Here is a 25,106-nt window from a genome sequence, read left to right as displayed (position 1 = left end):
ACTGCAGTGCAGACTCTCTAGCTGAAATGTGGCATGTGGGATGTCAGTTCCCTGAGCAGGAATCAAACTTCCATCTGCTGCATTGCAAGAAGGATTCTTAACCACTGGACCACCAGGGAAGTCCCTGTACTAGAGTTTTGCAAGAGGTTACCAGTGGGGGAAACTCAGAGAAGGGCACAGACCCCTTGTACATTTTTGCAACTTTTTGTGAATCTAAAATTATTTGAAAATAACAAGGTTTTGTGTTGTTGTTGTTTTAAGCAGTTAACATAGGAAGGTTTAGCTGAGTTCTCACATTATCTCTAGTGTAAAGATACACTCACTCCTTCTCCTCTCCTCCCCATGGCCTGAAAATACCCCAGGGAGAAATGCAAATGTACAACCTAATTGTGATCACAGACCCACAGAGCAAATGCTGTCACACTGCAGTGATCTGGTTTGGGGAAAAAAAAAAAAAAACAAGTATTATTTCCGATTAGTAAGGCTCTTTACAGGTTGGGGAGAGGCAGGTGCTGTTCCAATAAGGAAGCCTGGCCCAGTATGGAGCAGTGTGATAACAAGGTGTCCCTTGGCTACTTCACTCAGAGCCTCAACACAGGAAAAATGTTATCTTCCTGAAACACAAGACCTCTCCTATCTCTGCCATGATAACCCAAGAAGAAAAGCAAACAATGCCAGGATGCCTTCTCTAAAATCCCTTTTGAAAGCCCAGAGGGTTGAGCCTTCCATTGAAGAGTTTTCTCACTCGATACATTGTGCTTTCAACCAGTAAACACACAACCAAGGGAAGTGCTTGATCAGGGGTGCTCACTCACGGGGAACTGTGAGTGACGAGGTCTACGGCCACCCAGGGCACCAAGAGACACAAATCTCGATGACTGGAGACACGCAGCTTTTGAGGTCTAAACGAACACAACAAGGGCATTGAAGCCAAGATATGTGTTGGGTTGGCCAAAAAGTTCGTTTGGGTTTTTCATATGGAAAAACCTGAATGAACTTTTTGGTCAGGTCAATAGAACAATGCTAAACACAAAAACTGCCAGGATGATGCCAGGGGAAGTACAAACACTGCTTTGCACACATACCTTTGAAAAGAACAGATCCAGCCAGCCCTGTAACTTGGCAGTACTCAAGGCACTGGGGACACAGCGCAGAAGGGCTCTGGTTCTTGCCCTCAAGGGTCCTATAGTTGCGAGACGGGCAAGTGCACAGGGATAATAAGGCGAGCTAAGTGCTGAGCCAAATGATACACTGATGTCCAGGAGCAGAGGCTGAGAGGGTCCCCAACCCAGCTACATCTAGGAAATCCAGGAAGGCTTCCCAGTGGAGGTGACACACAAATAGATGTTGAGGAATAAGCTGGAGTTGGCAAATCAAGTAACACCACGAGCACACCCAATGGTTACACGCTTGATTATACTGCCAGAACTTTTACTGGATTGGCCAAAAGTTCATTCGGGATTTTCCATACTATCTTACAGAGAAACCTGAACCATTTTTTGGCCAACTCAGTATAATGTGCTTTACAAGTATCACCAAGAAAGCCCATAATTTAAACTCTGCGTAAAAGCCACTATCACCCACAATTCACTCAAGCTCAGAAAAGGTAGGTGCCTTAGCCAAGACCTCCACATACTGCTTAAGGAAAAGGGGAAAAAAGTTTTTAAAAAACAGAAACTACTGATAAGATATGTATTATGCATATAATTTTATGCATTAAAGATTATAATAGTGGAAATGAAGAACTTTCTAAAATTATTTCAACTTAATGGCTAATGTTACCCTCCAGTTTGGAAGGCACAGCAAAGTTCCAGGGGAATCTGGACTTGGCATATCCCAAAGGTGAGCTCAGTCCCTCTCCCAAACCTGGTGGTGGTTCAGTTGCTCAGTCATGTCTGACTCTGCGATGCCATGGACTATAGAGCCCACCAGGGTCCTCTGTCCATGGGATTTTCTAGGCAAGAATACTGCAGTGGGTTGCCATTGCCTTCTCCAGGGGATCTTCCTGACCCAGGGATCGAACCTGTGTCTCTTGTGTCTCCTGCATTGGCAGGCAGATTCTTTACCACTGCACCACCATATCCTTGTCTTAATGGAGAGCACCAACCTGTCTTGTCACGGTAGCCAGGACCCTGGGACTCCTCTCCGACCCCTCCCTCTTGTTTACCCTCCTTCATAACCAATCAGTCCTCATGTGATTCAGCCTCAATGTTTCCAAATCTAAAATATTTTAGCATATGAAAACAAATATTTCAAATAAATGGTGAGGATAAATTATTAAATACCTCTAGATAGCCATACTTTCAGACAAGAGTCTCTAGATTAAAACTTTCTCAGACCTGATATAAAAATATTTAGTTTGTTGGAATTTACTTTGAAAAGGAATGTTTACCTATAAGAAAATATGCATAAATATTTGCACCTTCTAAGGATTATAAATAACTTCCTTAGGACATTACTTGAGGAAAAGACTGATGGATTTGACTATATAAAAATGCAAAATTTATGCTTGTCTAAAAACATTGTCAACAAATTAAAGTGAGAGCTAAAATTGAGAGAAGTATCTATAAAATGAAGGTAAAAAGTTTTTTTTTAATATATACAAAGTTCTTATAAATCAATAAGATAAATATTCCAATAGAAAAAAATTGAGTGTCATTAGTAGGCAAATCCATTAAGAAAGAAAATATGGTCAAATATATGAAAAAGTGTTCAACACCACTAACATTTCAAAAATGCAGGTTTAAAAATGAAAAATGATATCCATTTGTGACTCACCAGAACAGCAAAGATGACAAAGATGAATAAGGTCTAGTGTTGGTGAGGATACAAAGAAAGAGACACTTTCACATACTTTTCATGGGACAGTATATGCATTTGGAGAACAAATTCAATTTCTATGAAAGTTCTTAAAAATGAATATAGAATTTCTGGGATAAGATGATGAATGTAACTCACAAATTTGACACAAGCTGCTGAAGACTATAGGAAAGGGATTCAAAAATAAAATAAACAAACCTATGACCTTCAAGGTCAGAGAAGACACAAGCTGAGACATGAACCACAAAGCTAGGGAGCCTGGAAAGGGGGTTCACAGATCGACAGATGTGTCTGACGCCTCTGCTGTCAAACCTAGGAAGTCTAAACGCTCAGAGTGTGTGTGTGTGTGTGTGTGTGTGTGTGTGTGTACACATGTATATATAGTGTGAAATTTTACTTTACAGTTCAATGAGAGTAAATATAATCACATTGTTGTGCAAGCACACCATCAGCATCCATCTTCAGAACTTTTTCATCTTCTCAAACTGAAACTCTGAATCCATGATACAATAATGTCCCATTTTTCTCTCCTCCAGCCCCGGCTGTCTAATCACCTTTTAAGAGGTAATCATGAGCAGACAATAGGCTAGCTGGACAGGCAAGAAAGCCCCCAAGGTGGGAGATAGAAACTACATAACAAAGAGGGGGGGAAAAAGCACCTTGTGGAAACAGACTACACAGGGAGAAAACTGAAAAACCAAACAAGACATTATTAATATCCTCCAAGGGATCAGAAAACATATTGCTTCCATTAAATAAAAACAATACACTCTAAAAAGAAACTTTCAGAGAATAAAAATGAGGACTTGGAAGCAAAATCCTGACAGCAGAAATAAAAAAAACTGAATAGAAAGGAAAGGAAATAAAATTAAAGAAAGCAAATATATCAGATTTCAAAAAGATAAAGAAAGATAGCAGAGAAAAGATAAGAAAATTAAGGGTTTCAATCTAGGAGGTTTAATAATGGAATATAATGGGAGATGCCTAAAGAGAGAATTGAGAAGAATGGGGAGGAATCACCAATTAAATATTCCAAGAAATTTTTCAAAAACTGACAGTAGATTCCACACTGATGCCACTGAATGACCAAAGGATGAAAATGAACCTACAAGGCTCATCATTGTGAATTTCTAAACTCCATGAACAAAATGAAGATTCCGGAAAGGAAAGAAACATGCAAAAGATTAAGGAATCAGGACTCTTCTGTTTCTTCTAAAAAACACTGAAAGATGGAAAATAATGGCACAAACCCATCAACATTCTGACCAAAAAAAAAAAAAAGGTAATATCTAATTCAATCAGGTCATCATTCACACATCATCTTTCTGTCCTAAGAAAGATTAGGACAAAGCTTCTTTCAGACTTGGATGATCTCAAAAGATTCTATCTTCCTTATAATATTTCTCAGGAAGCCTGAGACGTTGAGTTTCACCAAAATAAGAACATAAACCAAGAAAGAGAGATGGAATCCAACACTGGTGGGGGGCAAAAGAGAGCTCCAGGAGGATGAGGAAGAGAGACGGACGCACCAAGGCCAACTGTCCATATGCGAGTGGTGTGACTAGATGCAGATGTGTTGAGGGCTATTGTTACTATCTCCCCTGCAACCTGACCACACTTACAGCTGAGGGTAGATCATTCGAAGGAGTCTGGTCCCCATTTTTCCCTATAACTAGATGTTCTGACCAGAGGCTAAGTGTGTGCTGGTACTCCACACCCGCTGCCTGGATCAGCTGAGGACACTGATTTCATCCTTATACTTCCCCCTGAAGGGAGGCAGTACACCCTGATGAGGTCAGAAGCAGAAAGCACAGATCAGTTCATTCCATCTGTCCAGCTTTCTGCCTTTTACCCACTATCTGGTTCACACAGTAGCCCTGCCAGGTGCCCCCACCAGGGTGAGCCCTGTGCTTCTCTGGGGTCACTGATGACCGAGATGCCTTCCCCAGAAGAAGCTTTTGTAAGCCTTTGTTGCTGTTCAGTTGGTCAGTCGTGTCTGACTCTTTTGACCCCATGGACTGTAGCCCACCAGGCTCCTGGTTCCTCAGCCCACAGGGATTCTCCAGGCAAGAATACCGGAGTGGGTTGCCATGCCTTCCTCCAGGGTTCTTCCCAACCCAGGGATCGAATCCAGGTCTCCTGCATTGCAGGAGGATTTTTTTTTTTTTTATTAGCTGAGCTACCTGGAAAGTCAGAGAACCATGAGTGATCCCAACTGAAGCAGAAAGAGGAAGACTGGAGAGCAATCAGAAGACAGTGGGGCCAGGGCTTCCAGATGAGAAAGATGCCAAGAAGGGAGCTGCCAGCAAGGTCAGATGTGGCCACTCAGGAGTGATTTCAGTATAATAACCCACAAGGATACAAAGAATTGCCCTTTCCTCAGGTTTAATGTAGGCCAATGTCAATATTCAAGGTGAATGAAACAAATGACTTAGAAAAAAAAAAACCTAATTAGGAAAGTCCCTGATTTACCTGTGTACACAGATCCAGAGTCACCTGACTATTCAACCTTTTCCCTGAGCCAGTCTTTTTTTTTGTTTAATTCCTTTAAAAGCCTATTTTTTTTCCCTTGAATGTATGTGATCATATGGAAGTGAAGGGCTACAGTTCCCACCTGAGCTGGTCTTTACCGGCCTGAGAAAGAACCATTCTACCCTCATTAAAATGATGGTTGCAGAACTTTTTTTTAATAAAAAGGGATATTTCTGCTTCACAGTTCAGGGAAGGAAAACAAGAAGATTAACTTGTTTTTATTATAGGAGCCTAACGTAAAACATGCATGAAAAAAAGAGTTGAGAACATGGGTAAGTGAGCAGTTGCTTCTGGTTAGTCTCTTTGGTATTTGTTTTTGTCCAATTATATGTACTTTTTGATAGATTCAAATGTTCCTACAAAGAGCGTGCATTACTTTTAAGATCAGGAAAAAAAATTGGTAAGGCTTGAAAAAATGTTTTAATCAAATTCAGACAGAAGGTAAGCAGGGATAACAATATTAATGTTAGACAAACTATATTCATGCAGGGGGAAAAAAAGCATGTTTTTAAGATAAAGGGAGCATTACATAATGGTAGCAACCACTGCTAATAGTGAAGCCATGCAGATACAAATCCATAGTTGCCAAAGAAACTGACAACAAGATACAGAAATCAAATGTTATTAAGAACGCAGGAAGGAGTAGATATTGTAGGAGGAGATTTTAAAACACCATTATCAAGAAGACTTAAGAAAATAAACTCATAGTCTAGCTAAATACACAAAATTGATATCTGGCAGGAATTCAATTTCATGATTACAGTGTGTGTGGGGGGGGTCTTTTCAAGTGTGCATAGAACATTTACAAAATCTGTTAATACTAGTCACAAAGAAAAAAAAAAGTTAAATTCCTCTTCGAGATAAAGAGAAGGCACGTTTAGCCTGGAGAAAAATATAGATGCTAAACCTGGGACAGAAAAGAGGGAAACTCTATTAATGTGGTCCATTCTGGGTTGCCTAGGTATCTCAGGGGACAGGGGAGGATGAATGAGAATTAACTTTAGGATCAGACGGAAACAAATACCTCTTCCCCACTTTTTCTCACCCCATCTTCATTTAGACCTGAAGTATGAACTGCTGAAATGGCACTTAACCCAGTGGGTTTCAAAGTGTGGTCCCTACACCAGCAGCACATCAGCAAGCTTGTAAAAAATGTAAATTCTTAGATCCACCCCAGATCTCATGATGCAGAACTTCTTCCAAGTCAGGGTTCCAGGAGGTGCTGATGTGAAAATCTGATGCCAAAGGTGTATCAATACCCCAGCTCCCTTGCCCTTGAGTAGATGGCCTCTTGAGGGGTGGGCATTAACTCTGGCTTTGCCTTCCCTTCTTTGTCTTACTTCCCTACTCCTCTGATGATGCACTTTACCTCCCAAAGAAACTACTGCACTCAAATCTTAGTTTCAGGGGCTGTTCTGGGGGAACCCACACTAAGACATCTACCAGAGACCCCTGTTCTCTCAGAGCTCACGTTCTGGTTGACACTAGCTTATCCTTCCACGTCTTCCTTGCAGGCTGAGTCTGCCGAGATCTCCCCTTGGGGAAGGGGCCCCACTGGTAACGTGCCCTCACCCCAATTCAGTCTAGCACTTACTGTCGGCTTTCTTCTCTGGCTCTTTCAGCTCTGCTCTGCACCACCTCTGGTCACTTCACTGCTAGCCCCTGACACCCCTTTTCCAGCCCTATTCAGCATCATTGCTTACTGTCCAGCTGAGTTGTAAATGGAGGAACAAATCTGACTCCATGTTAGATCTGTTCCTTTCACTTTAACCTTTGTGCTCTGTTGCTTGTCATGCTGAGCCAGGCTGGCTCTGCACCTTTTGTAAAAGAATGTTGCCTATAGCCTGAAACATACAAGACAGCCCATTTTCAAGGCTCTAACCTTTAAGGGTAAAACATTTTTCCATTCATCCAGAGATAAAAGTTGCAGAACGGAGAATAACATTAGTCTCATTGGAGGTTTACAGGAACATCCTGACCTGGGCTAGTGGACAGCTGCAAGAACAAAGGATTCCAATACCAAGAAGTTGGTGACAACTATCATGGTGCCTTCCTCCCCTGCCTTTAAAAGTGCTTTGCTGAAATGTTACCAGGAGTTTGGGGCTTTTTAAGCATGAACCACCTGTCTCCTTGCATAGCCCTGTCTGCTCCAAACTCCAGTGTTTCTGTTGGTTTGACCTCACCGTGTGTCGGGCACACGAACTTTTGTTCAGTAACAGGGTCAGATTCACAGAGGGTTGGCTACCAGCCAGGCCCTGTGAAACCAGACCCTGTCCAGCTGGGCAGGACACAGTGACCTCACATGCTGTGTGCTACAGGAGGGTACAGGGAGCTGAGGCAGCACAGAGCAAGTGTCTCGGGATGTCAACAAAGGAATCTCCCATGAAATGACAGATAGGGGACACCTGGGGAATAAGCGGGACTAGCCAGCAAATGGAATGGAAGTATGAGCCAGGATTCCTTGCAGAGAGTTGGTAAGTATGTCTGAAGCCAGAGGTCTGCAGGTGCAAGCTGAGAGGCTGCAGAGAAAGCCACTGGAGCCACGACTCACGAGGCTTCAGGGAACTGAAAGAACCGCCTTCTCCCAAGAAGACTCTCAAGGTCACTTTTAGAAGAAAATAGATCATGAAATGGCCAGAGAAAAAGGGAGAAAAATAAGGATATGAAAAATCCAGCAAATGACTCATTAGTCCTCAAACTCTGGAGGCCCAGAAGATGGTGATGCCCTGAGGGTGCATTACTGGGTCCAGACCTAATCAAACCCTTCCTTGGTAACAGTCAACAGGTTCAGAAGGGGCAAGGGGACTTCAACTCCTGGGCTGGTGAAATGTGATAGACTCCTCAGAGCTCCTGAAGACCATTAGGTTCCCGGCAGGATCCAGGACACCGTCCTGCCTTTACTTCACCCTCGCCTGACCCAGGAGCACAGGGTAATCCTCTACTGATCACAACGAAAGCAAGGAGTTCAGTTTGTCCCTAATCCTTCCGTCTCTCAGAAGATAAACCTCCCTGGCCTGAAGCATGCACACTGGCTGCCTTCCTCTGGGGTCCTCAGCTTGTGTGGGTTTCTCCCTGCAGTGAGTTTCGTAGGCTGAGAGGCAAAACAAAGGCACCGTTAGCCAAAGCAAGCCCTCTACAACCACCTTGACACCAGACCTCCATTCCAAGGACTTCAAAGGCATTTTGTTACTGCTCTCCAATATTTGCTTGTTTTATATTTTAAAATTGAGCCATTAAAGATCTGCAAACACGGTGCACTTCTACCGACAGTCATTTTGGGCACAGTGGCACAGAAGGAAATTCTGACATATGATAAACATTTCCCATCACAGGACAGAACTTCCCTTTTCCTTCTGCCTCTCAGAAAAGGACAAGAGAGATGGGGTGGGGGGACTGCAGAGGAATTCAGCTCTTCCATGTCATCTACTTTAGGTAATACAAAGAGGGGAATTAGTCTAGACACATAACCAGTTATTTATTCTTAAGAGCCCTAGAGCAGTGGGGTCCCCAACCATTTTGGCAGCAGGGATGGATTTCGTGGGAGACAATTATTCCGTGGAGATGGGGATGGTTTCCAGATGATTCTCATAAGGGGCATGCAACCTATATCCCTCGCCTGTGCAATTCACAGTAGGGTTGGCGCTACTATGAGAATCTAATGGTGCCGCTGATCTGACAGGAAGAGGAACTCATGCAGGAATGTGAGCGATGGGGAGCGGCTGTAAATACAGATGAAGCTTTGCTCAAGTGCTGGCTTGCAACTCACCTCCTGCTGTGCAGACTGGCGGGGGAGGGGGGGTGCACTGGGAGACCCCTGCCCTAGAGGACTCAAGCAATGAACTAGTGTTTGCTTGACTTACTTCCCCCCAAACAGCCCCCATTCCCCAGCTATGCCCCAGAGACAGGAGACAAAGACACTTGGGCTCAGGATGGGATGAAATAAGGGCACATCCCCCCGCTGACATTGTGCATTGTCTGCTTGCATTGTCTCAGAAAACGGCATGCAGGCTGGCGGCCCCCATACCTTCGTCACTGTTGTCATCCACCAGGATGATCTCCTTCAGCAGGTGGGTCGGCGTGTGGTTGACCGCGCTGTGAACTGAGCGCAGGATCACCGACAGGGCCTCGTTCACGAAGATAAATATGATGGATATCTGGGGCAGCTCCTTGGAGTACTTCAGCTCCTTACACCTGGAGGAAGAGGGCAGGGAAGAGCAGAGTCAGTGGAAGGAGAAAGGCAGAGGCATCGTGGCTGCACGCGGTAAGGATGCCAGCTGGGTCCTGGTACCTGTTCTCCCAGGCAGAGAATCATTGGTTCCCTCTTGGCCTCTCTTGGCTAAGAACTGAGAAAAAAAGACCTAAGGTGGAGACAGTTAAGAAAACCAGCTTCACATCTCCCAAATTTACCACCCCATAGGAAGCATGAGGCTGGAGGTCATACCCAGACATGTACCACCTGGTCTCATTTCAGTATACACATACCCACCTACTCTGAGTATTCTTGCCTGGAGAATCCTATGGACAGAGGAGCCTGGCAGGCTACAGTCCATGGGGTTGCAATGAGTTGGACATGACTGATGGATGCACACACACACCACCATAGTTCTCATCCACAGGTGGCAGGAAAATGATGTATAAATACCCCCAGCTGCCTCAGCCCTTGAGCTGGTTGACTCTGACGGGTGGGTTTTACAGGGGCCCCTAGAGTTTTTCCCCCTGTGGGATTAATCTCCACCACCCACAACTTACATAACACCCATTTTGGGGGCTGCCTTCCCTTCTCAGTTCTACTTCCCCTTAGTGGTGCTCTTTCCACTGCCCAAATAAACTAACGCTCTCAAGTCTTTGTTTCACAGTCGGTCTGTGGGAGAACCCAAACTAAGACATCTCTCAGACCTACTAAGTACCCAGCACTATACAGGAGACCTCTACTCTCATGGAGCTTACACACTGGGAAGAGACATGAAACACACGTGAAATTAATAAAAATCTTCTATCCACTATGACTGTCCTGCCTGACACACCCTAACTCTTCTTGCAAGCGTTCCTAGAATCTGCCTGGGATGCAGAAATGGGATCTACAAGGTCCTCCCTCCTAACATCCAGCAACTTCCCCATCTCTGAAGACAGGGCTTCAAGGGTGCACTAAAACACTTCAGTCGTGTCCAAATCTTTTGTGACCCTATGGACTATAGCCTGCCAGGCTCCTCTGTCCATGGGATTCTGCAGGCAAGAATACTGGAGTGGGTTGCCATGCCCTCCCCCAGGGGATCTTCCGACCAGGGAGTGAACCTCATCTCTTATGTCTCCCACGTTGGCAGATGGTTTCTTTACCACTAGCACCACCTGGGAAGCGCTGGGGGCCAAGAGAAGAATGTTCTTCATCCAGGCTGGACTCAGGGGTGTAGAGCTTGGGCCCCTGGAGGCGCCTGATGATGTAAGAGATGGCACTGGTACCCTGGGATCCGGCTCTGCGTGGCTCAGTGATGGGAGCACCCGTGCTCTCTCCCTGGAGCAGTGGGGAACTTGGTTTTAGGTCTAGTCTGAGCCACTTTGAAACACCAAGTGGAAACAGAGCAGAGTGGAAGACAGAGCTAGTGCATTTCAAAGGCATCCTCTTGCTCCGTGTGTGAGACTGTACAATGTGTGAGACAACGTGTTCCAGGGCAAAACAAAGAGGCCAAGATGAAGGGACGGAGTGAGAGGGAAGCAGCACTGAAGAGGGGGCAGGAAATACAGCTGTTTTTTATGCTGAACAGCTTGGGCTGTGTCGGGCCATATTAATCATGTAGGCGATTTTTGGAAGAAAATAAAGTTTTGTTACAATGTACATTTGTGTCTCCTGAAGGAGACTGTCCGGGGATCCATTGATCATGCAGCCTCATTTTTACCACGACGCTGTAAATTCACTTCTGGGGGCTGCCAAGGAGATTAGAATGGTTATTGACAGGCTCGTGGGCTGTTGGCGGGAATCATCTCATTTACTGTGGGCTGATCCGGGGGAGGGGACACATCCCAGAAGGTCCCTCGGAGCCCCCTTGATGTGGCCGGCAGCCATCCTGAGCTGGCAGGCTGGTGGCTGCTCCCTCCCAGGCTGTTCCTCAGCACACACACAAGCACTGCCACCATACACAGCCACCTACTCTGAGCATGCACTCCCGGGCCTGGTTTCTCTGGGCTTTTGTTTTTAACAGATTCTGGCCCTGGAAACGAACAAGCAAAGAGGCCAGATGGCATTGTACCAGCAGCAGCATCTTCTCCGGCTACAGGCAATGGGATCCGGCTGCCACTGAGGCTGAGTTGTGGGTTAAGCCTCCCGGCTGGAACAGGCAATTCCCTCTGCTGAGCAGGACTCCTGGGACCCTCTGGGGAACAAGGACCCCGATCTTGCCCCTTCATGATCAAGGTGGCCATTCAGTAAATTGTGGGGGCATCTCAGAAGTAAAAAGCTCTCTGCCACATGCTGAACCTGTCACCCTGGGCACACAGCTCCTGTTTCTTCATCTCTGAAACTGTCCACATCATCCTCAGTGTAGTTAGCTCTGGATGCCTGGCTAAGGTCCTTCTAAGGGTCAGGTGAGCTCAGTCTTTGAGAGCCCTGGGAAAATGCAATGTACCCAGCAATGGAAAGACCAGCCTGCCTGATCTAGAGAGCAGATGGATGGATGGATGGATGGATGGACAGGTAGGTAGACAGGTAGACAGGTAGATATCTTATTAGTTCTATTTCTCTGGAGGACCCTCATTGATACACTGCCCTGTGGTGGTTTGGAAAAAAAGTTTACACCAAATTGAGGTGTCATGTCTCATTAGAGCCCTGTCTTTCCAATCTCTCCTTCCTGTCACAGCCTCAGACACCACCTCAGCACAGAAAGGGAGCCGCTGGCACATGATGAGAGATGACCAGAAGGACTCTCCAAGTTGGGCAGTGGAATTATCTCCAAACTCCCATGGCCTCTCACTGTCCAGAGCTGCTGCACCAAGGCTGTCTCCACCTCCAACAGCCACAACCTCTTTGCCTTCCAGTTCTCCCCATGTGTGTCCCCCAAACACCCACTCTTTGACCTCGATGAGACCGCCCAGGCCTGGGCCACTCTGCTGTCGCTCGGTATATCAGCTCTGCTCACGCTCTTGCTCAACTAAAATCTACGCACTTTCCTTCACCCGTGCCTTCATCCTCCACTCACTTCCCTGTCTTGCTTTCTCACCAGCCCTGAAGAACCCCAGCTGCGAAACAATTGTCCATCTGACTTTCCTCCCCTTTGCATACACAGGAGTGGAGGAAGCAGGCCCACCATGGCAGTGGTGACAAGGCACATGCAAGGTCCCCAGTCCCCCGGGGCCCTGGTCGCTGCCCTGCACCCTTCAAGGCAGGGCAGAACTCTCAATTCCCCCATCCCCGTCCCATCCCTACTTCCCACTTTCTCCCCTTCCCTCCAGGCCACCTCCCTCTTGCAGGTCCCTCCTACCCCACAGAGGGAACGGAGGCCACCAGCAGGAATTTCCAAGTGCGGTCTCAGGCCTGTAAGAGCAGCAGCATTCCCCTGCAGCCTGATAGAAATGCACATTTTTGAACAGCTACTGTAGAGTACAGTGAACTCTGCTCAACCTTACGGGGCAGCCTGGATGGGAGGGAGGTTTGGGGGAGAACGGATACGGTTATATGTATGGTTGAATCTCTTCGCTGTCCACCTGAAACTATCACAACAGTGTTAATCAGCTATATCCCAACACAAAATAAAAAGTTAAAAAAAAAAAAAAAAAAGAAAGAAACGCACATTTTCGGCCCATCTAGAACCACTGGCTCAGAGATCCTGAAAAGCACTTCCCTGGTTCCCCTCACCACCTACAAACCTATCAACCTCTGAACTCAGCCTTGAAGGAAACAGGCTCAGGAAGTCAGAGGTAACCCCCTCATCCATGCTGTGGATTCTCCAGCCTCCTCCCCTCCAAACACCCTGCTTCATCCATTATTCTCTCTCCTCTAGCTTCACGCTCCCTTCACTGACTTCTTCCATGCAAAGAAGGGACCCAAGTCTTTCTCATTTTCATCCATAAACTCCCTTGCCCCACTGCCTTAATCCCCATCTTCTCTTTGTCTGCCCTCTTTGGCTCTCTCCTTTATCTGTCATTCATCCCCCAACCCACCGTTATTTACCTCCTAGGTATCCTATTCCGCTAAAACTGCTCTTGTTAATTTCCAGTGACAGCTAGGCGGCCAGAGTCAATGGAGACTTCCCAACTTCACCCCAGCTGATGATCCTCTCTGCAGTGTTTAACACGGCGGCCTCTCCCTTCCAGAAACAGTATTTACCCTTGGATCCTGGTACCCCTGCCATTTTCATCCCCATCTCTGCTTTTTCTTCCACTGGAGGATCTGCCCTGGCCACTTGTGCATTTCAAAGGTTGCCCTTTTCTGCTAATACTCCAAATTCCAAAATTCCTAAAGGCTCCATCTTCTACTCTCTGCTATTCTCACTTGATCAACCCTTCCTGGGTGACCCCATCCCAGCCTATGACTCCAACCCTGATGCCATCAGCTTTCAAATCCACATCTCTAGATGCTTTAAGCTTCTGTTTCCCACTGGGCTTCTCCATCAGCACCCCAAATACAGCCTTCCTAAAACTGGCACCTGCTCTCTCTGTACCTCCCTGTGTTCATTGAGAGGTACCACTCTTTCTCTTTGGGAGTCAAGTCAAAATCATGACACATTCAACATGTCCAATTGGTCATCAAGTCCTAAAGATTCTGCCATCTTTAGGATTTCTTTATGATGCTCCCCTCCACCCCCATTTCTACTTCTACTCCTCTACTCATCATCAATCTCTCCTGAATGACACCCAAGGCCACCTCACTGGTCCCTGGCCTCCAGCTTGTCTATCTGCAGCTCAACCCCATTCTATCCACCCCACTAGCAGAACGATCTAAGATGCTAATGCAATCCTCCTACTCATATTTCCACTATCTCTTTGGCTCTCTGTAGCTTTTGGACTTAGCTTCAAATGTCTTTTTGCATGACATCTGAGTTCAGACCCCGGGCTCACCTCTCCAACTTCATCTCCTCCCTGGGAGGGTAAATATTTGTACTTCCCAGAACCAGAAATGCTGCCTCTCAGTTCGCACACCTTTCTCTCTGCCTAAAGTGCCCTTCCCCCCTGCCTAGCTTGCCCTCTTCCCTCAGCCCAGCTCCAGGCAGCTCTCCCAGACTCCTAGCAGCAGGTCAGGCCCCGCTCCTTTGTCCCTTTCTCTCCCTCTGCCCCCTGTCATCCTATCTCTCTTCACTCTGTCCTCCACCATTGCAGGGTGGCCAGGGGTCTTCTTCAGGGGATCTTCTTCCTTTTCTGTTTGCCCATGAGCCCAGCAAAATAGTTGGTAGATAAACAGTTAGTGAATGAACAGATAAAAACCCTCCTGTCTTCCCAATATATTCCTTCCACTCTTCTTATGATCAAAGGCATCATTTATCTCCTCTTGCAATTAGAACATCGGTGATGGCACCTCCACACTTAAAAAGGACAGGATCCTGAACACAACTGCCTACTGTCTCCCTTGATTGACTAATCTGAGCTCAAATTCTGAAGGCTGCTGGGGTCCAGTGCATTAACCAGGCCCAAATTCTCTTTTTTCCTTCCCTCCTCATCAAGCCCTGCCTATACTCCTAGGAAAGAGGGATATCATTTTTCGTAACAGCAAACCTTGCAAAACAAGATATGGGCTGAAGAAATGAGATGTATGAGGCCCCTCTTTTGGATGTCTCATTATTCGGGAAAATGCACACTTTGCTGGATGGCTTAATTTTCTCTGTTTGAGCTCAATTCATCCAGGAAGGAGCAGCACACCTCATTAACTTACTTTCCACACAGAGCAGTCTCCGAAACGAACTGCCCACTTCAGCACTTGAGTCTGCGTGCACCCTGCCTATCAACTGTATTGGGGCAATTTTCATGAATCAAGACTCAGCCTGTTCCATGCACAGCAAGGGTTCTTACCTCGGGGTCCAGGGAGCCCCAGGAAAAGCTCCAGAAATTAGATACAGGGTGTTGTGGGTGAAGGGGGATTTGTTTTTTCTGGGCCCCACTGGCTTCCCACAGGAGCACAGTGGGAGGGGAAGAACCCAGGCCACAGAGCAGAGAGGACCATTGTGAGTTGCAGTCCCCCGCCCTGGTCAAGACCAGTGCCAGACCCACACCCTGTTTGCAAGCACCATGGGGTCAACAAAGCTCTATGCCTCCCCTGCCAGCCTGGTTTCTACAAATATTTATTTTGGACTATTCCCCAAAGCACTTCTGATTTTTGGACTGAACACCTACTGGCTCCATGGCTTCCTGGGAAGTCTCTTTCTCTGAGTTGTAAAGAGTTGCTTTTCCAAGGGCAAGGCAATCATTTTTAGCCAGAAAATTCTTGAGACTCAGCACTGCAACAACTATGCCAGTTTCAAGTAGACTAGAGTCCTGACATGGACAAAAAACCAACCAACCAACCAAAAAAAAAAAAAACCAACCCTACTTGTCTCTAACTTCCAAAGTTTTCTTTTTTAAGTCAAAAGGGTTCATTCACCATTTTTAGCCTCAATCACAGTCCCCTGTGTTGCACAACACTGCTCTCCCTAAAACGGAAGGGGACTCACACACATGGGGCTGGGGCAGGGGCGCCATTCAGATTCCCCGCTTGCTGGATGCATCTACCTGGGTATGATGTAGCGTCTCATGCTGTCTTCAGCTGAAGAGAACAGAAAAGGAAAAGAAAATCCCTCAAGTTCAGTTAAGCAATGGCTCAGGAGGAGAATTTCTAAAAACAATTAAGGGTAAATTCATGCAGACAGTTTCAGGCCACAGATAAGAAAGCCCCTAAGACACAGGAAATGCTGCCTAAGCCATTCATACCTAGTATTTATCCTATAACCTTTCCAAGGGGAGTGGAATGAGAGGGGCCCACCCCAAGTGCTGCAGGAGGGACATAGATACATTGCAAAATACTCAGATTAGAAATAATAAACAGCGGTGCTCCAAAGCCCAGCAGATCCAAAATTCGGTCAAAAAGATTCTGCATAGAAACCGAGGGCCATACAGCGCTCTGTTCTCAGTCCGTCCCCTCCCTCTCATGCCCAGTCCCTCACACAAAGTGCCCATCTCGTTCTAAAGGTTGTCACCCTGTCATTTTAGCCTAGCAACGGGAAACATATTACCAAACTAGCTATTTTTCCATTTTTCCTTTTAACTGTTCAAGCCAAATTGGCCAGTCAAGCCCATCTTTCTACTGACACTAACCCTGAAAACACTTTTGTTTATTCCTGCATCTGGGCCATCCCTCTTGTCCTTGGCATTACTGTTACTCCCCTTCCTCCCCCCCCGCCCAATTTTTAAAATCCAACTACAGCTGATTTACAATGTTATGCTGGTTGCAGGTGTACAGCCAAGTGATTCAGTTATATATCTATTCTTTTTCAGATTCTTTTCCATTTTAGGCTATTATAAGATACTGAATACAGTTTCCTGTGCTATATGGTGGTCCCTGTTGTTTATGTACTTTATATATAGGAGATGTAAGAGTCCCTTGGACTGCAAGGAGATCCAACCAGTCCATTCTGAAGGAGATCAGCCCTGGGATTTCTTTAGAAGGAATGATGCTAAAGCTGAAACTCCAGTACTCTGGCCACCTCATGCAAAGAGTTGACTCATTGGAAAAGACTCTGATGCTGGGAGGGATTGGGGGCAGGAGGAGAAGGGGACGACGGAGGATGAGATGGCTGGATGGCATCACTGACTTGATGGGCGTGAGTCTGAGTGAACTCCGGGAGTTGGTGATGGACAGGGAGGCCTGGCGTGCTGCGATGCACGGGGTTGCAAAGAGTCGGACACGACTGAGCGACTGAACTGAACTGAAGAGATGTGAGTTCAGTCCCTGGATCAGGAAGAAGGAAGAGGAGGAGGAAGAGGAAACGGCAATCCACTCCAGTATTCTTGCCTAAGAAAATCCCACGGACAGAGGAGCCTGGTGGGCTATAGTCCATGGAGTCGCAAAGAGTCAGACGTGACAGAGCACACATGTGTATATACATAGTACTGTGTATCTGTTCATCCCAAACTCCTAATTTATTACTGTTGTTACTTTTATCATTGTTACTTCCACCCATAAAGTCTTCCTCAAGGATGAGCCCTCCTTGTTCGGAGTCAAATCCAACACATCAGCCCCTCCAGTCTCAGCTTAGCCCTAATTCAGCCATACCTGTCTTTGCTGTTGTTGTTGTTCAGGCACTCAGTCGTGTCCAACTCTTTGCAACCCCATGGACTGCAGCACACCAGGCTTCCCTGCCCTTCACTGTCTCCCAGAGTTTGCTTAAACCCATGTCTACTGAGTCGATGATACCATCCAACTATCTCATCTTCCGTTGTCCCCTTCTCCTCTTGCCCTCAGTCTTTCCCAGCATCAGGAAATGAGTCAGCTCTTCACATAAGGTGGCCAAAGTACTGGAGCTTCAGCTTTAGCATCAGTCCTTCCAATGAAGATTCAGAGTTGATTTCCTTTAGGATTGACTGGTATGATCTCCTTGCTGTCCAAGGGACTCTCGAGACTCTTCTCCAGAAACAAAGTTAGAAAGCATAAATTCTTCAGTGCTCAGCCTTCTTTATGGTCCAACTCTCCCATTCATCCATGACTACTGGAAAAACCATAGCTTTGACAATTTGCACCTCTGTCGGCAAAGTGGTCTCTGCTTTTTAATACGTTGTCTAGGTTTGTCATAGCTTTTCTTCCAAGGACCAAGCATCTTTTAATTTCATGGCTGCAGTCATTGACCTCAGTGATTTTGGAGCCCAAGGAAATAAAGTCTGTCACAGTTTCCATTTTTTCCCCATTTGCCATGAAGTGATGGGACCGGATGCCATGAGCTTTTGGGGTGCCTGTCTTACTGGACAGAAAATGCCTTCTCCCTCTCTGAACCACTAAAGCAGCTTAGCAGATCCCATTTCTACTGTGGGCAGAATGTATGAATGCCCCCAGTTCTTAACCCCGCAAGGTAGTCAGGTGCTTTGCCACTTAATTCTTAAGTTATTCTCACTAAAGAGGCAAAGTCTCTGTCTCCACCTGTTGAATCTGAGCTTAGCCCCATGACCTGTTCAGACTAGCAGGACAAGGGGAAGTGCTTGTGCCAGCTCCAAGCATGACCCTCAAGAGAGTCTGATGCCCTTGGCCATCACCTAGGAAGCACCAGGCTGGCCCTCTGGTCCCAGATGAGAACAGAAGCTGGGTGCTAAGTGACAAGCAGCACAGGACACAGATTTTTGCGTGTGTGAGCCCAGCCAATGCAGATGTTCACCGCACCAAGTACTTTACAGAGTATACATCACCTTGTCACTTCCCAATGAGCCAGTAATGTAGGTATTCCCATTTTGCTTATGGGAAAACTGAGGTTCAGAGTCACAGGCCGAAAGACAAGTTGAGTGGTGGACAGAGGGAGGCTTTCAACCCAGATCCACCTGACTGCAAAGCCCCTTGTTTTAGCCTTTGCAAAAAGAAATGACTTATCAATGAGTGTTGGGGTGGAGGAATTTTAATGGCATCTGTTTCTTCTATATTTCACTGCAGTCTCCATTGTCCACACCAAACATGTATTACTTTTATAACTTAAACACTATGAATGTTACTTTTTGAAAGCTTCCTATGAAAATCATTATAGCACTTGACATGTAACTTCAACACTAACTTGAAACAGTAAACAGATAAGAATAAATAACAAAACTGCTGAGGGGAAAAGGGTATTTAGGAAATCCTGAGACAAATATGATGCTAAAATCTAATATAAAGCTCATATAATTTAATCAATAACAAGTTGACTGACAAGTGGAACTTAAAGACCAGAAACAAAGCTGATTTTAGAGAATTTATGCCAAGAACATACCACAGACCAAAGGGTAGGGAAAGAATCACTCAAAAAAATGTGTTAGGACTACTCTCTCTCTATTGAGTAAAACTGTAAGAGTTCCCCCTCTAAATAGGCTTCCCAGGTGGTGCTAGTGGTAAAGAATCTGCTTGTCAATGCAGGAGACATAAGAGACACTGGTTCGATCCCTGGGTTGGAAAGATCCCCTGGAGTGGGAAATGGCAACCCACTTCAGTATTCTTGCCTGAAAAATTCGATGAACAGAGGAGCCTGTTAGGCTATAGTCCATGGAGTCGCAAAGAATCAGACATGACTGAATGAACGAGCACACACACTCCTCTAAACACACTGAAGAATAAACATTAGATAGATAAAACAGTTAAATTGAGAACTCAAAACATAAGGAAAGCAAAAAGAAAAAAGAAAATGAATGCCCATATAAGCTCTGGTTGAAGAAGCAACGGTTTGACAACAGTTGCAAACCTCTGATTATCAAAAATAATAAAATTAAGACAACAGCAAATTGCAAAAAAAATTTACAGCAATTATAAAAGAATAAAAGATAATGAAAACCCAAAGCACATAATTAGGTAAACAAACAAAAAACATGAACGTGCAATTCAGAGAACAAAAGAAACAAACACGAGAAGAGGTGGACCCTCAAGAGTAATAAGAGAAATTAAAATTAAAACAATAATGAGATGTCATTTTGCCTCTGGGTGGTGAAATTATCAATAATTTTTCCTGGCTTCTTTATACATTTTCTCTTCTTATTTTTTTAGAGTGAGCAAGTATAGCACAGAAAAACACATCAATTTAGATTAATGCATGATGACAGGACCATATTGCAAAATTAAAGGGAAGAGCAAAGCTTGGCTATACTCTTGGATTTTTGCATGAGTGTGACATCAATTGGCTTAAACAATCAACACCCCCACGCCTTCCCACAGCTTGCCCTCTGAGACCACAATCGGAAATAGAATTCTGAGTCAAAACCAAAATCACAACTGTTCTCTTTTCAAAGGCAGGTGTGGGAGCAAGATGACATGGCCTGATCTCCAAGTTATTCATTGTAGACAACAAGCATACCTGCCGCTGAAACAGACCTCCAACTTCTCCTCTAGCCAGAAGCTATTTCTTAATGGCCTTGTATAATAAACATAAAGTCAGTCACTCACAGACCTGCCTCTGTTAGACAACATGTGGCTTTGAAAAGGCATGAGAAACTTAAACATCAATGACTGTCACTTGATAAAAACCCAGTTAGCTCCAGCCATATGCCAATTTCTTAAGGTTATGGGCATGCCATTTACAAGGAGAATAAATGCTCCGCAAGGAATAGAAACCCAAGCCTTGTCTTATATAAGGAAACTGAGCCATCCAAATGAGGTTTCTAAGCCTCCAGTCTCACCTGTTAATAACCATTTATAAAACAGTCTAATGCCGTGGATGACCAATTTTTAACCTGAGGATGTACTTCTGCTCTGGAGTAAAATGGCCTGAAAAGAAACTTCAATTCTCTTTAAATCTCAAATCCATTGGTTTCTCAAAATCCTGTAGAATTCCTCCTGCCACTTGTACCATCTCTCAGACATGCGTAAATAACACAGGCTTGCTAAGGAGCTTCAGTCGTGTCCAACTCTGCAACCCTATAGACGCCAGGCTCCTCTGTCCATGGGACTCTCCAGCCAAGAATACTGGAGCAGGTTGCCCTGCCCTCCTCCAGGGGAGCTTTGTGGCCCAGGGATCGAACCTGCATCTCCTGAATTGGCAGGTGGATTCTTTACCTGCTGAGCCGCTGGGGAACCTGTGTGCAAATAGTTTTTAAAAACCTGAGTACTACTATAACATTGTAAACATTAATTTGAATGTTGTTACAAATAAGAAAAATTGCATTAAAATGTTTTTGCCTTATTCCCCCCCAAAATAAGAATCTACAATCATAGATTGTAGAGGAAACGGAGTTCCCTCCAGGGTACCTCCTTTGCCTATTTGAAGTTGCCATATCAGATCCCTGTAGAAGCAGCCCACCTGGCTGAGGATGGTGACTTTATTTCATTCCAAACATTTTTTTATTTTGCCCCACTAGCAAGATCCAGGAAAGAGAAAGCTCCTAGAAAACTAAGTAGTACAAATACACCTCAATGCTTATGACAGATGGAAGGCAAAGCCTATCCCGTGATTTAACATGGATCGTGTATTCACCCAAAAAGCCTGTTCCTTTATTTTTAACACACCGAAGGACAAGTGTATCTGTATCACCAGGAAACATTAGCTTAACTGTGACATTTGCTCACAGAGAACATCAATTACGGACCAGCAACGTGTTGAAGATAGAGAAATTTTTTTAGACCTCCCTAGCTCCCTGGGAAAGCTCATAGCTCCGTAAGGGGAAAAGATAAGCAAATCGTAATTATGATTATGGGATGATAAATGTCACACGGGAAGTCTCTTCAGGATGCTCTGGGAGCTTAGTTCTGCCTGCAAGGAGATAGATGGGGGCCCACCCAGGAAAGGGTTCGCAGAGGAGATAAAATTTGATCTGGGCCATGAAGCATGAAGAGGTAATTTCCAGGTGAGGGCCTGTGAAGAGAGAGAGAAGACTAAGGGGGAAACTCTTGAAGCAAAATAACATGAGTAGCATGTGCAAAAACAGAGCAGAGAAAATGTATAGTGCACCGACAGGAAATAGAAACAGCTGTTTCAGAGGGTGACGCCAGTGAGGAAAAGAAAACAGCAGTCAGCCACGTATCCTGAAGGCAGTTTATAAAATTCAGACTTGGGGACGTCTCTGGCAGTGCAGTGGTTGAGGCTTTACCGTCCGATGCAGGGGGTGCAGGTTCAACCCCTGGTTGGGGAATCAATATTCCACATGCCTCCAGGCCAAAAAAATCTTTAAGAAAAAAAATAACAAAAATAAAGTAAAAGAAGATAAAATTCAGACGCGATCTGGGAGCAGTGGGAAGCCAGGATATCAAGGACTGTTGAGCAGGAAAATGACACAGCAACACATGCTGTTGCCGTTCAGTTGCTAAGTCGCGTCTGACTCTTTGACTCCATCGACTGCAGCACGCCAGGCTCCCCGTCCATCAGCACGTCCATGTCCAACAAGGTTACTGGTGCCGTTTTTCAACTGCATTTGCTCACTGCGTCTCTGTCACATTCTGGTCATTCTCACAACACTCCAAACTTTTTCATTATTATTATACTTGTTATGATGATCTGTGATCAGTGATCTTTGATGTTAACTGTTGCAAAAAGGTTACCTACTGCTCGTTGAAGGCTCAGATGGTGACTGACATTTGTATTACAGCAATAAAGTAGTTTTAATTAAGGTACGTCCATTTTTTAGACATAACACCTGAATAGACTACAGTATAATGTAAGTATAGCTTTTCTACGGACTGGGAAACCAAAAAGTTGTGTGACTTGATTTTTTGTATTATTGATTTTATTTGCGGAGGTCTGGAGCGGAACCCACAATATCTCCAAGGTCTATGCAGAGTCCTGGAAGGGATGACAGATCCACTGAATCAAGATGTTTCCTTCCAGAAGACTGGGAGTGGAAGGAAAGGAAGGAGCAGGGAAGCAGGTTTAAAAAGAAGAATCTTGGGACTTCCATGGCCGTCCAGTGGTTAAGACTGCCTTCCAGTGCAGTGGGTGCAGGTTCGATCCATGGTTGGGGAACTAAGATCCCACATGCGGCCTGGCACAGCTAAATAAATAAATTAAATAAAAATAGGAATTTTCATTTATCATTCAGCCCCAGGCAATGAGTCCCTCTGGTCCTGTGCACCTATACCCTTGAAGAACCTTGTTCCACCTTTTGCCAGGAAGCCTGACTATGGGCAGAAAACATGCTAAGGTCTAGCAGGCAAAGTAATGACTTATTTTCAAAATCAATGTCTGCACATCCAACTCTTCTCCTCCTAAGACACTTTATGCCCTGATTCTGCATCTGTGTGGGTGTTTAAAAATTGCTGTAATGAGTAATTTACACATGAGTTCTAATGAAAAAAAAATGTAGCAAACTGTCTGTACATTGGTCCCGAGGCATATTTATAGGAATGCCACCACTGGGCAAAATGGTGTTCCACTGGGAATTCCACCCCTACATAAACATCTCACTGAAGCAGGGCTGACTTAGGCTTCAGTGGGACGTTGATGGAGGCCACCAAGTCCTGTGAGGTTTAGGGTTGAAACAAGAGACTTCATTGAGACAGAGTTGGCAAAGGAAAAAAACTGTATAGGAGCACAAAGGTCCAAAATGCCAGGAATTGAGATGGCAGATCACCAAATCTGTTTGAGGAGTTAAGAAATCAGTATATTGAGCCAAGAGTTTGCATCCAGTGTTCACAACAGGAAGCTCAGTACCTGGACCAGCCAGTATATGAGTGGGGGCTGACAGCCTGGCTTGAAAGGTCGAGACAAAGGAAGACCCCAGCCCCAGGGAAGCCACCTCTCAGTAGTCTCGTCTGTCCTGATACATATGAAGCCTTCCTGAAGCAGGGGGCTGGCTCCAAAGACTCGTCTCCCTTATCTGACTTCCTCTTGATGTTCAGTTGCTCAGTCATGTCCGACTCTTTGTGACCCCATGGACTGCAGAACACCAGGCTTCCCTGTCTTCCACTATCTCCCAGAATTTGCTCAAACTCATGTCCATTGAGTTGATGATGTTATTCAACCATGTCATCCTCTGTCACCCACTTCTCCTGCCTCTAATCTTTCCCAGCATCAGGGTCCTTTCCAATGAGGCAGCTCTTCCCATCAGTTGGCCAAAGTACTGGAGCTTCAGCTTCAGCATCAGACCTTCCAATGAATATTCAGTATAGATTTCCTTTAGGATTGACTGGTTTGATCTCCTTGCTGTCCAAGGGACTCTCAACAGTCTTCCCCAGCAGCACAATTCAAAAGCATCAATTCTTCAGCACTTAGCCTTCTTTATTCTCCATCTCTCACATCCGTACATGACTACTAGAAAAACCATAGCTTTGACTACATGGACCTCTGTCGGCGAAGTGATGTCTCTGCTTTTTACTATGCTCTCTAGGTTTGTCATAGCTTTTCTTCCAAGGAGCACGCGTCTTTTAATTTTGTGGCTGCCCTCACCCTCCACAGAGATTTTGACACCCAAGAAAATAAAACCTGTCACTGTTTCCACTTTTTCCCCCATCTATCTGCCATGAAGTGATGGGACCAGATGCCATAAATATTGGTTCTTGGGTAAATTAACAATGTTAGCGATGGAAGCATCTGGTTTAAGGGCAACTGTTCACAGCTGGAGGAAAGTGTGTCCAGGGTGGCTGGGACCAGCCAGCATCACACAGGCAGGGCACGCTCTCTGAGTCGGGACCTGAGTTGCCCTTTCAGTGGCGATGAACTGGCCATGCTTTCTTCAGAAGGCATTGAGAAGGCTGTCACTGCAAAAGAGCTGGGTGGAGTATTTCCTCTAAAAGTATACACAAACTGATCTGTTTTCTTGAGACACCTTTGCCAAGAGAAATGCCATTAAATCAGCATCTTGGCCAGAAAGGAAAGCCACGTGTGCTGGACTCCCTGAGGCTGATGCACCAGCTCTAAGGAGGCGAAATGGGATCAGTGAATTTCTTTGTTAATCTTGATATTCGCAGGAAGCAAACGAACCAAGCACTCTGCAAATCACCGGCTTTAATCTTCAGAATTACTTATCCTGCCATTTAGGAGAGTTTTGTTTTCTGGGGAGATGTGCACACAGCAGGCGGCAAACATTCTAATTGCTGTTAAGTACATTTGGTGTAATATGTTGGGGAAACGGAGTCGTTGAATCAGTTAAGCATGAACACACACGCTTACGGGCAGAATGGGAGTCTGCACACATACACGCTTATCAGAAGT

The 25,106-nt window shown here is 45.3% G+C and overlaps 1 protein-coding gene across 1 annotated transcript in view; it reads right to left on the bottom strand.

Moving 5' to 3' along the window:
- Positions 1-25,106, bottom strand: part of GALNT17 (polypeptide N-acetylgalactosaminyltransferase 17) — a 432,156-nt gene that overhangs the window by 206,270 nt on the left and 200,780 nt on the right. The window contains exon 3 of the mRNA XM_027526765.1: positions 9,377-9,543. Coding sequence (XP_027382566.1) covers positions 9,377-9,543 — 167 coding nt within the window. The remainder of the gene's footprint in view (positions 1-9,376; positions 9,544-25,106) is intronic.

The sequence above is a fragment of the Bos indicus x Bos taurus genome, chromosome 25 (assembly GCF_003369695.1).
Source record: "Bos indicus x Bos taurus breed Angus x Brahman F1 hybrid chromosome 25, Bos_hybrid_MaternalHap_v2.0, whole genome shotgun sequence".
Taxonomy (NCBI): domain Eukaryota; kingdom Metazoa; phylum Chordata; class Mammalia; order Artiodactyla; family Bovidae; genus Bos; species Bos indicus x Bos taurus.
The sequence above is the reverse complement of the archived record's forward strand: the minus strand, read 5'-3'. Positions and strand labels throughout refer to the sequence as shown.